Raw genomic sequence first — 13,197 nt, forward strand, 5'->3', positions numbered from 1 at the left:
AACCTATTTAAAAGATTGAACATTGATTTATGGGATAGCTACCTAACATCTGATGGCATCAGAGGCAAAGCTCCCTAAGAGCTCATTTACATACCTTCTTCTAATCCCACCTGTAGTGATATCACCTCTATGTATAGATAAGACAGGATCCTCCATTCATAGGTGATTGTCAGAGCTTATATATTCGTTCCTTGTACAATGACCTATGAGCATGCCTAGAAAACTCTCCTATAGAAGTCAATGAGGTCCACTCCTGTCCATTGTGTCTATGGCCCATGGGACTGCTGTAAAGCAATTTTCTAAATGCAGTTAAGAACAGCTAGATGGCAAAAACAAATTCATTCTTGATATTGCTTTTCTGTTGCAGGAACTGTCTTTGATGACATCAACAACTATGGATGCATCCCTATACAGCAGTGTTCCTGTATGTACAATGGACAGGTTTACACCCCCGGCACCGGATACTCAGCCCAGTGTCGCAGTTGGTAATTCACATTTAGATTTTTGGAGATATTGGCCTTATTCCATGATTTGCATTCTTTATTGTGGCCACAGGTTTGATTTTTCATTTACAGAACTCCAAATTCTCTGCATTAACAAAGAGTTAAAATGAACAAGTCCGGTGATTTATACTGCCCTGTCAGTTAATGAGAAGAGCTGATATATAGGGTTATATGGCTTGAAGCAGAGTAAATCTCTCTTACCAGTCCTGTCATGATTTACTGTGCTTTGTACTCAGAAATCTTGCTGTAAATCATATAAATCTATATATCACAGAGCTCAGCTTCTCTCCATCTACCATATCCTGCTCTCACATAGGGCGGCGGAAATCATCTGACAGGTTCGCCTAAAAACAAAATCAGCTCTGATAACTTATAGTCACCTCTAAAGTGAGTTTACAGCATACCGTTAGACGCTATAAGTTAAAGGGAACCTGTCTAGTTGAAATTGCAGTCCATTCTACAGGCAAGATGTTTCAGGGCAGACAGAGCTGAGCAGATTGATATATAGTTTCTTGAGAAAGAATGCAGTAAAACTAGTAATTTATTGAGCTAAACCTCTCCTCATTACGGGCTTAGGAGTCCAGTGGGCGGTCTCACTCAATGATTGCCACTCCTGATCACTCTCAAAATGCAGGAAATGCCCGCCCAGCCAATCACTGTGGTGATGACCTGCCACAACTGGTGATTGGCTGAGCTGGCATTTCCTGTGTGTCAAGAGGCATCAGGGAGCAGAGGGGGGACCACGAAGCTTTGTAATAGGAGAAGAGGGGATTGATCAGGTGAGTTTTGACTTACCGGTATTTTATTATTATACGCCCTTGGGAGCTTTTTTATAAAAAAAAATGTAAATGCTGGACAAACCCTTTGAGCCTAATAAAAACACAACATACAGTAAGCTCCTAAGCTCTCTCTAGAGGTGGCAGCAGGCAGACAGCATGTGACAGTATATTTTAAATGGACTTCTCTGAAGGGTATTTGGAGGTATCAGAAAAATAAGGCTTAACGCTCAGTGAAGGCAGAGAATTTTGGACCTAAAAATGATACGATCATCAATGGTGGACATTCAGATTAAGGGTTTTGGATCACATGGAAATGTTTAAATGATGTCCGTTTTCCATCAGCACTTGTTCAGCTGGCAGATGGAGCTGCTCAGAAAAGGCTTGTCCAGGATCCTGCTCAATTGAAGGAGGATCTCATATCACCTCCTTTGATTTTACACAATACACATTCCATGGAGACTGCAGCTATGTTCTATCAAAGGTAACTAGGAAATTATAGAATTTTTTGAAATAAGAAAAAAAAAATTTTCATCAGACCTCAGATCAGACCCCAATCTTAATCAGACCCCAATTACACCCACAATGTTCATCAGACCTCACCCATATTTGAGACTTTAGCTAAGACTTCCATATCAGACCTCCGTATTAGACCTCAGAAACCCCCCCCATATCAAACCTCAGATCAGACCCCAATGTCAGTACACAATATCAGACCTCAGATCAGATACCCATATCATACTTCAGATCAGACCCACATATCAGACATCAAATCATCAGACCCCCATATCAGTCCCCAATATCAGACCTCAGATTAGTCTAAAAATAACTAAATAAACTTAGAAGGAACAAGAGGATGACTCAGTCTGATATATATGGATAAGGTCCTGAAGGCATAGACTGAAAATAATGTAACATATATATTAATAAACAAAGAATAAAATAAAAGATAAAATCATATCAATTAATGGTATAAATAATATTAAACAAAAAACAAAAATAAATCAAATATAAAACTCCAGTCTAGAATCCTAGTTTGGACAAGTAGGCCAGCTGTGCACCCAGCAGCTAGTATAATAATGATAATAATGGATCCATCATAAAGCAGCCAAGAGTCAGTTTCTGTATTAGTATCTCTCACTGTAATCCTCCTGAAGAAATGAGTCACCAATTATAAATACTTACAAACACTTAAAATAAGTGGAATACAGTATATGTGCCAGCATTGCGATTGCCTCCACAATATAGGCTCTATTGAAAGCTATTGACAGTCTGCCAAACTGATAACAATAGATATGTCTTAATGCAACGATGTTGAAAGTGCCACCTAGGCTGTAATGTGCAATGTATTGGTGGTTAACGAACTGGAGTTTTATATCTGATTTACCTTTGGTTTTTGTTTAATATTATTTATATTGTTAACTCATGTGATTTTATCTGTTTCATTTGAATCCGTTTTTATGAATAAATTTTTTATACCATTTTCACTCTACGCCTTGAGGACCTTACCATTTTTTCTAACTAAATGACGTGGCGCCACCACACATCCCGCCACTCTTCCTGCTCTTCTACGGGCCCGCTCTGCACTGTGACCTGATGCCGCACAGTGTCACGTCATAGTGCACGCAATAGATCCTGATGCTGTGCGGTCAGGTCACTGGGCAGTGCGGGCCCAGAGAGGGGTGAGTACTGCTCATTTTAATAAAGACCAGCTAAAAAAAAATATCTAGTCCACAAATAGTAGAATGCACTAATAAAAAATAGTCCCCAAAGGTGTCCATAGCCTTTACATTAATATAACAAACAATGGGGGGCTATCTTTCATTTGCTACAGTTCTTCACCTTTATTGCTTTGGATATTTCTTTCCTATTAGACATGTTTTAACACCACGTTCAGCGTGTTGGGAGACATTCGTACATGTGGTCTGACAAACACAGAGACCTGCCTGAAGAGTGTGACCCTCGTGTTAAATAATGGGAAAGATGTAAGTTTAAGCTGCTCTACATAATTATGCCAGATCAATCTATGTTATTTAGTATATTTGTACATTAACCTTGATGTTCTGTTGTTACAGTTGATATATTTGAAGCCCTGTGGCAGTGTATATGTGAATTCACTCTACACCCAGTTGCCAGTCTCCTCAGGTATGTCCGGCCTCTTCTCTAATACACATATAGTGACTATAGTTTGGTTGAGCTATGTTTAATAGGGTTGTCTCATTACTAGTATAATTGGTGGCTTATAGCTAGGCTATGAAACCACTGTCTGATTAACTGGGGAAAAAGGATATGATTCCCAATGAACCAAGTGAAGCATTGGGCAACTTCATCTCCTGTCAACTCCACATGGCTATTTCTGGGTGGCCTTATGGTTGGATACTGACTATAATGGACAGACCTTGTACCCTTTGGGGGAACTGCAGAGGTCAAAATCTTGACAATCGTCCGATGGTGCCATATTTGAGCAATATGCCTCCTATGTTTATTCTGAGACAACCCCTTTAAAGGGATATTTTAGATGTTACATTGGTCTAGATTAGACATACATTTATATCTAAATTGTTATTGTAATAAAATGTGACATTATGGAATCTCAGGCAGAAAAAAGACAACATATAAAGCTGCATATTTAAAGGGAGTCTGTCACCAGTGTTGACCATGGTAAACTGCTGACAGCACTAAGTATATTTGGTGGAGCTTTTCTCATCACGAGTAGTGAGAACATCAAGTTGTATTCTGCCAAATGCTGCTGTCTAGAGCCCAGGGTGCAGCCTAACTGTGAAGTGAACTCTGCATTAAGGTGCTTCACAACCCCACCTCTATTGCCCTGTGTGACAGCTGTAGCACCCCAACCAGAAGACCACTACAGGCTAGCTGTCACTCATTGCAGAGAGGAGAGCTCAGGGAGTACTTCACAGTGAAGCCCTGCTCTGAACACCTCAGACAGCAGAATGTGACTGAAAAAACTTTCATATTCTTGCTACTCCGGATTACAAAAGCTCCTCAAAAGAAATGTTTGTCCTCTCCAGTCCCTGCTAGTGCTATCAGCAGTTTAGCATGGTAAAAACTGCTGACTAGACTCTTTTTAATGATAGCATTTATTTTTTTGTATTTGTTTCTGAACACTTCTGCAGTTACCCACAGTTCACTGTTAAAGGGTTATTACTAGGGTGACTGCTAAAAGGGTTAATACCAAATTCATTACTAAAGTGGATAAAGTGGTTATTGTGATGCTATGATCTATGCCCTATGTAACCCAAAAAGGTACAAAACAGTTAAATGGCAATTTCTTAGTATTAGCTGCCAGGTTATGCGTCAGTCCCATTTTCCCCGGATAGAAGAGAGTCTGCAAGTAAGCAAGCTAGAGTGAAGACCTGTTTAGTGTGGGCTCCTACTAAGTAGGACAAGGAAGAATCCTGCCCCAGGAAAACACTATTCCTGTGAATAAAAGCTGCTACAAAAAGCAACTTTGCTAAAGATTAACCTCTGAGGGAAAGAAGCATTGAATTTTGCAGATGTTTGAAGACCATAGGTAAGTAAAGGTAACACACTCATACAGCTTTAGACTTTACTGCCCGTGCTTTGAGTTTATTAATTCTGGTGCCCGCCACACTACTGTGATGGACTGGCCAGCCGATCTAGGACTGCACCCTGCGGCTGGGCATTGCAGAGAAATATTGAGGAACTGTATGCCTTTGGTCATTTAGGAAGATTGCTGCTTTCTATAGAGAGAGACTCAGTGAGGACCACCATCATAGCCTCCTCCTATACACAGCCTTTTGGGAAACACTTCAGGACTGTTCCTGCTGCATGTATTTGTACTGTGACTGCTATCATCTAGTTAGTAAAGGAACAGCCGGTCTGGTCTGTGGTCTCTATCCCCAAGATCTTCATCTTCCTCCTGTCTTCCTGTCCCAAGCTGCCATTTTGATAACTCTCTTTGGCTTTGCCAGAGGCAGAGCTTAATAGGGTAATACTGACAGACACAATACACTGCAATACAGAAATATAATTAATCATGGTAATAAAGTCCCCTAGTGAAACCAAAAATAAAAAATGTAAAGAATTTTAAAAAGTACAAAAAAGCACCTTCATTCCAATTTCTTATGTAAAAAATACAAACACAAAATAAATATAATTGGTGTCCATAAAAATCTTAAAGGGATTTTGCGGCGATTTATATTGATGAACTATCCTCAGGATAGGTCATCAATATTTGATCGGCGGGCTCTGAAACCCGGCACCCCTGCCGATCAGCTGGTTGAAGAGGAGGCAGTGCTCTAGGCGAGTGGCACTTCCTGGTCATTACACTACATGTTGTCTCCTTTGGAGCAGCGGCATAGTGTAATTTCAAGTACTTGATCCATTCAAGTGAATGAAGCAAGTACTTGTTATTCCACTGCACTTCCGAGATGAAGTGTAATGAACAGGAAGTGGCACTCTCATGAAGAGCCACCTCCTCTTCAAACAGCTGATCAGATATTGATGTCCTATTCTGAGGATAGGTCATCAATATAAATCGCTGAACAATCCTATTAACATTATGTTGTTCATCACTCATGGTAAATGTCATAAAAAAATGGTTGGTTTTTGATGACCCTATTCACCAAAAATGGAATAAAATGTTACATGAACCCTAAAATAGTACAGATAGCAACTTTTTCCCACAAAATCACATGGCCTCAAAGCTTCATTGACAGAAAAACAAAACAGGGTCTCAGGACATAGTCACAATAACACTTTATTTCCAGGGGTCCTGACTGGATACAGGGCCCCATTCTTGTGATTGGTGGGAATCACAACAGTCGGGCCCCCACCAATCTTATAGAGAATAACTTGATATAACCAGAATACCCTTTCAACTTTACTACAAATGCATATATTACAGTATAATCAAATGACCATATTTCATGCTTGATCCACAGCCAGTGTTACGATCTTCAAGCCTTCGACATTCTTCATCATTGTGCAGACCACAATTGGGCTACAGCTACAGATCCAGCTTGTGCCAACTATGCAGCTCTACATCAGTTTGGATCCGTCTTATACCAATGAAGTTTGTGGTAATTACTTAAATATGCTTAACAATTTATAAAGACAATTAAAACATCAAAGAAAACCCATCAGGAGCTTCATGTTGCCCAAGCCACATGTAGCATGACATTTTGACAGCCTCCCTGGCTATGAATAGTTATGTTTTAGTCTTATATACTGCAGAATTTCAGAGAAATCATAGTTTACAAATAAGATTGACAAAGGGAGTCATGGGGGCGACCCCCACAAGCTTCTCTCTGCTTGACTCAGTAGGTCTCTTCTTATTCACAGTCCTTCAGATGTCAGAGCAGCAGTTTGTGCCATGGAACTATCCTTCACAGGATGAATAGCTACAACCCTAGTCAACCACAATCAGATGCCTTCCTCCTCATCAAATTTTTAGACTTTATTATGTAGAATTGGATGTGAGGACATCTTTTTTTTCTATGTTTGGATATGCTACAATTTGTAAATCCTAATTTACTCTGTTAATATCCTGGGGATGACATTCAGAACGTTTGATTCACAGGTCTTTGTGGAAACTTTAACAACATACAAGCTGATGACTTCAGAGTTCTTAGTGGTGTAATTGAAGGAACTGGGTCTTCTTTTGCCAACACTTGGATGACTCAAGCCGACTGTCCCATTGTTTCAAACAGCTTTGAGGATCCATGTGCTCTCAGCATTGAGAACGGTAAGCTACTTATGTCCATGAGCTGTTAGAATAGTATGTAAATCTTCTATTTAATGGGTATTTGTACTCATATTAATTTATATTCATTGATTGTAGAAAAATGGATGAAAGGCAACATTGTATTACAATTTTTTAAGTTTGCCACTAGAGGGCAGTATTAGCTGATCATTGGGTGATTTGTAGTAGCATTGGTCTGTGCTACAAAACAGGCATACACCAGAGATTTGCTACAGGGGCAATGATGTGATAAATTACATGCACCACTTACAATCGTCAATTTAGAATTAAGGGGCACATTTATTAAGATCAGGGTTTTATATGCTGGTCATAATAAAGCTCTAAGCTGGTGGTGGTTCTACCAAACTTATGCTCCTGGGGATTCTCCACTAGTTCTAAATGTAAGACAACTTCTTTGCTGTCTTACATTTAGACCTTTTTTTACACCAAAAACAGGTGTAAAAAATGGTAAAGGAGACGGGCCTTCCGGCCTGCAACGCCAGGCCAACCTTTTTAGACCTGCCGTGAGCGGGGAGAAATTGCAGATTGTGGCGCAACCAGTTATTGCCCCGCAATCTGCATCTTAAATACACCTAATTTAGGCGTATTTCAGATTGCTAAATGACCCCCTAAGTCTTTTTTTGCATGTGATAAAGCTATGCAATAATTTTGTTGCACATACTGAAATCCCCTGTCCTTGTCACTGTAGCAACTCTGGGGGTCATTTATTATCCAGAAATACCCCTATATTAGGTGTATTTCTGGTGCGGATCTGTGACTTTTCCCTGCTCACACCAGGTCTAAAAAAAGTGGGCGCGGCGTGGGCGGGGACGGACTGCCAGGCCCATCTCATTCATCATTTTCTATGCCTGTTTTAGGCGTAGAAAATGGTCTAAATGTAAGACAGCTAGGAAGCTGTCTTACATTTAGAACTGGCGCTGGATGCACCGAAGTTACGAAGAGGCCCGTGCCTCTTTATAACTTTCGCGGATCCACCGCCAGATATATTAAAACTGGTGTCTAAAAAGCCGATCTTAGGCTACTATCACACTCGTGTTTGGTGCGGATCCGTCATGGATCTGCACAAACGCATCCGTTCAGATAATACAACCGCCTGCATCCGGTCAGAACGGATCCGTTTGTATTATCTTTAACATAGCCAAAACGGATCCGTCTTGAACACCATTGAAAGTCAATGGGGGACGGATCCATTTTCTATTGTGCCATATTGTGTCAGTGAAAACGGATCCGTCCCCATTGACTTACATTGTGTGTCAGGACGGATCCGTTTGGCTCAAAGCAGCAGCGTTTTGTTGCGCAATGGAGGCAGAACGTAGCCAAAAGAATGCATTCTGAGCGGATCCTTTTCCATTCAGAAAGCATTAGGGCAAAACTGATCCATTTTGGACCGCTTGTGAGATCCCTGAACGGATCTCACAAACGGAAACCAAAACGCAAGTGTGAAAGTAGCCTTAATAAATGACCCCCTCTGTTCATATAAACATTCATCATTTAATTGACATATTTTTTTTCCATAAAGATCTGTGCATTCGTTCCGATGTAACATACTCTATTTTCCTCCCTAGAACAATACGCTAAGCACTGGTGCTCAATGCTGACCGATACTGCAGGACCCTTTGCAGAATGTCAGTCTATAGTTAATCCAGATGTTTACATGCAGGTAAAAATGCCATCAATTACAATGAAATTGCTATGCAATGATTCATTTAAAACAAAGATGAAAATACTGTATACAGATAAATTAAAGGAACAATGAGCAAAATTAATATCACTGTGTTATGTTATGCAAGGCCTTAGAGGGTGATGTAAACAAATGGGGACAGTTATGGACTGTGCCCAGATGTTTACACCCAGGTTAAAGTATCATTGATTGCAGTGGAAGTTTACTAGAAAAGGGTTAAAGAGTAACTCATTTTGTAATATACTCCATCATAAAAAAGGACCCAAAATCCTAGATTTTAACGCTTCTTAAAGTCCTCGTTCTGGTCCAGCGCTGGCTTGTCAGCGCTGTACTGGTGTGCGGATTACTGGCTGCCGCGGAGAACGGTGCACAGGACAAAGCGCAGATCGCTGCTCCTGCCTGAGCTCCCCTCAATCCAATTCTGGCACAGCACATCGGTACCCTGTGCCCTGTAACGATGTGCTCTGCCAGGATGTAGCTGAGCGGAGTGGGTCCTGCCTGTGCCCGCTCCTCTGAGGTCAAGACTCCTCCTCTGGTGTGCTATAGAGATCCTTGAGCTGAGAGGAGCGGGCACAAGCAGTAGCCCGCTCTGCTCAGCTACATCCTGGCAGAGCACATCGGTACAGGGCACAGGGTACCGATGTGCTGTGCCAGAATTGGCTTTAGGGGAGCTCAGGCAGGAGCAGCGATCTGTGCTCCGTTCTCCTGTGCACTCCTAGACACTGCCCCCTGGCATGTTTCGTTAGAGCCCTGGCATCTTCAGGGGTTTAGGGCAATAAATAGTATACCACGCCGCAAATCTGACCTTTTTATAATCTAGGTTTGATGTGAGTTCAACCTTCCACCAATGGCTAGCAGACTCATCCCTGTGACGTCACTAAGTGGGCGAGGTTTAGTGATGTCACAGTGATGAGGATGCTAGCCATTCGTGGAAGGTTATAAAAGCTCAGATATGCAGTGTGGTATACTATTCATTGCCCTAAACCCCTGAATACGCCAGGGCTCCGGGGAAACATGTCAGGGGGCAGTCATAGGGATAGATAGGTTGCGCGCACCAACCACATCCCAAGCTGGCCAAATGGCTTTTTGAAAATATGGCTTCCAAAAGGTGGCACTAGTGAGATCGAGCTCTTTCCCTGGGAGATACTTTGCATATTCCAGTGCTGGAAAGTGATGCTGCCTCTGCTGCCAACACCAGGGAAAATTGCTGATGACTAATGAACATGACTAGCTATAGCGTGTAGCAGCCCTTAAAGCATTCAGGAGCATTTAGATGTTGTGGACACTGCACAAAATCCAGTTGTATTGGAAGTACAGCACTTGGGGCAATGGCATGTAACTGAAGAGATCACAAAGGTTCTACGTGTTTCTAAGTCTTTATTACTTATATCATCATTTCTCTAGAACTGTATGTTCGATACATGTAACTGTGCCAAGAGTGAGGAGTGCATGTGTGCCGCCCTGTCCTCCTACGTGCACGCCTGCGCTTTGAAGGGAGTTATTCTAAAGGGATGGCGTGAAAATGTCTGCAGTAAGTAAAATGTTAAAATGCCTGATCTTCACAGAAGGACAGGTATAAAATATTTAAAGGATTTTTTTTAATGAACGCGTCACCAAAGTACATCTATAAAATAACTGCTTGGCCTAATTACCAACTTTTCTTCATTTATTTTTTGTGAAGAAAGTAAATATTTGTCTGGGAAATTACACAAATCCAGTAAAATTTTAACTTACAAGCACTTAGATGGTCAACTATTATTTGGGGCTCATTCAGACGACCGTAGACAACCCTATCAGACAATACGCAAAACACGGATACCAGCCATATTTGTTACGCATTTTGCGGAACGGCCAGCCCTATGATAGAAATGTCTATTCTTGTCTGCAATTGTGGACAAAGAATAGGATATGTTCTCTCTTTTCTGCAGGGCAACGGAACGGAAGTGTTGATGCGGACAGCACACAGCGTGCTGTCCGTATCTTTTGCAGCCCCCTTGAAATGAATGGGTCCAGATCTGTTCTGCAAAATCGTGGAACAATGAGGACACAAATATACGGTCATCTGAATGAGCACATAATATTGTTTTTGTGTCAGTTTTGTCTAGCTTTGCTTTGTGTGCCTGCACCAAACTTATGAACTGGTGCCCCTTAATAATGTATGTGGCATCAGTGTAAAGTGGTTTAACCTTTAGACCAGGGGGTTGCGACTTTTACATAGTAAATGAGCCAAAATCCAGGTCTAATCTCACTTTTAGGTCTCAAACTTAGACCAAGGTGAAAAGTGTCAAAGAACAGCATACTGTATGTCACAGTTGCCATGCCTTGCAACTTTTTTAGTCCACTAAACTGATGGATCTGATTTGATAAATGACCTCTATAATCTAGTTTTATATGAAAAATGTTGGTTCAGGTGGTTGATGTAGACAGACAGAAAAAGATATGTAGAATGACAGATAGATGGATAGATAGATAGAAGAAAGATATGAGATAGATAGATAGACAGACAGATGAGAGATATGAGATAAATAGGTAGATAGATAGACTGTCACAAAAAGGTAAGGATAAATGAAGCCCTAAACTCCACCCACTCCTCTATCCCTACCTACTTGCATGGTCCGTCCTAACCGACGGGGTACAACTGGGCGGCAGTCCACAGCTTACGTACATGCAGGGGCCTAAAGGAAGGAAATAACGAGGGAAGAAAACAAAAAAGACAGAACAAACAGAAGCGCAAAGTTTCCCAGGCTGGGAAAGTACCACAACAGGAACAACTGGAAGCTGAGGTCAAGAGCCAGGAGGTAACACAGGCACAAAGGGTTAATACAAAATCGAAGTCAATACAAGCCGAGGTCAGGAGCCAAGAGATCGTGTCAGTACAAGGGGTAACACCAGGTCAAGGTCAAATACAAGCTCAGGTCAAACAAACAAATTCACACATGCAGAGAACGCTAGTGAGGTAAATAACACCAATCACAGGCAACCTGTGGCCAGCAGGTTACCTGTTTAAATAGGTCTATTGATGTGTCACGTGACGTGGCCAGCGTCACGTGACCCATGTCCATCAGATCTAAACACCTGAACCCCCTGCTCGTTGTCTAGAGGATGAAGGACGCTGGCCACGCTGAGGAGGCGTGCGCGGCCAGGTCCTCCCTGCCCCCTTGTTACTATGGAGACGAGGACGCAAGCCGCGTCCTTGCTCCTCCTCAGGGATAGGATGACGACATATAAGAGATAAATAGATGGACGAAAGATATGAGATAGATAGACAGGCAGTTGAGAGATATGAGATTTATAGATAGGTAGGTAGATAGATAGATAGATAGATAGATGACATATATGAGATAGATAGATTAGATAGATAGATAGATAGATAGATAGACAGACAGATGAGAGATATGAGATTTATAGATAGTTAGATAGATAGATGACATATATGAGATAGACAGATATGAGATAGATAGATAGATGGATGGATAGATAGATAGATATATAGATAGATAGATAGATAGAAAACCTGAACCTGTGTTATAAGAATAATCACGAGATGATTTGGTGACATTGTGTATATTTATCTCCCAGGTTCATATACATCCTCCTGTCCTGCCTCCTTGACCTACAGTTATTCAATTAGCACCTGCCAGCACACTTGCCGCTCTCGCAGTAGCCATGACATTACTTGTGACATCTCCTTTGTCCCGGTTGACGGCTGCATTTGTCAGAATGGAACCTACCTGGATGACAGTGGCAAGTGTGTGCTCCCATCAGCTTGTTCTTGCTACTACAAGGGTACAGCGGTGCCTCCTGGAGAAGTAGTACATGATAATGGTGCTCTATGGTGAGTGCTCTCTTTAATAACAATTATACTATGATGAAGAAGATGTCCTCCAAGGGCTGTTTAGTCATTTATATTCAGACAGTCTCCTCAATGAACATATAAATCCATGTATGTATAAAATTGACCTTCATCCCTGATGTCATGTTTCCCAAAATTACCTCTTGGGAAAAAAAAAATTATGAACAGAATACTTTTTTATGTAGAGCACCTGACATCATGTGTAAGTCCTTATTCACACAGTCAGTGATTTCCATCCTTGATTTTGAGCCAAAACCAGGTTTGGCTCTGAACACAGAACAGGTGCAGATCTTTCCCTTATACCTTATGTCTGTGAAGGCTCCAATTTCCAGTAGAAGAAGTAGTAGAAGAAGAAGCAGCAGGAGAAGACGGACCTGCTTCTTCTACAAACCAGCACCATTCTTGCCCATACTAGTGAATGGGGCTGAAACAACCATAGACAACAGTGGCACTGGTTCTGGAAAACAAAAGCAGAAAATCCTGCAGAACCCCTCTAGAGGGACTTTCCCAGAATAACAACTTACCAACAGTCTACAAGAGAGGAGATATGTGTCTGATCTGTGGTGGTCTGACTGATTAAAACCCCACCAAGCACTGGGGTCCCATGATAACTGTAATCGGCCATATTCAAAAGTCCC

General features: G+C 41.5%; 1 protein-coding gene across 1 annotated transcript in view; it reads left to right on the forward strand.

Annotated features, from left to right (window-relative positions):
• Nucleotides 1-13,197, forward strand: part of LOC120980013 (mucin-5AC-like) — a 151,672-nt gene that overhangs the window by 67,250 nt on the left and 71,225 nt on the right. The window contains exons 10-18 of the mRNA XM_040408877.1: nt 368-485; nt 1,625-1,763; nt 3,154-3,264; nt 3,355-3,424; nt 6,205-6,342; nt 6,843-7,007; nt 8,591-8,685; nt 10,111-10,237; nt 12,286-12,541. Coding sequence (XP_040264811.1) covers nt 368-485; nt 1,625-1,763; nt 3,154-3,264; nt 3,355-3,424; nt 6,205-6,342; nt 6,843-7,007; nt 8,591-8,685; nt 10,111-10,237; nt 12,286-12,541 — 1,219 coding nt within the window. The remainder of the gene's footprint in view (nt 1-367; nt 486-1,624; nt 1,764-3,153; nt 3,265-3,354; nt 3,425-6,204; nt 6,343-6,842; nt 7,008-8,590; nt 8,686-10,110; nt 10,238-12,285; nt 12,542-13,197) is intronic.

This window comes from Bufo bufo, chromosome 10 (assembly GCF_905171765.1).
Source record: "Bufo bufo chromosome 10, aBufBuf1.1, whole genome shotgun sequence".
NCBI lineage: Eukaryota > Metazoa > Chordata > Amphibia > Anura > Bufonidae > Bufo > Bufo bufo.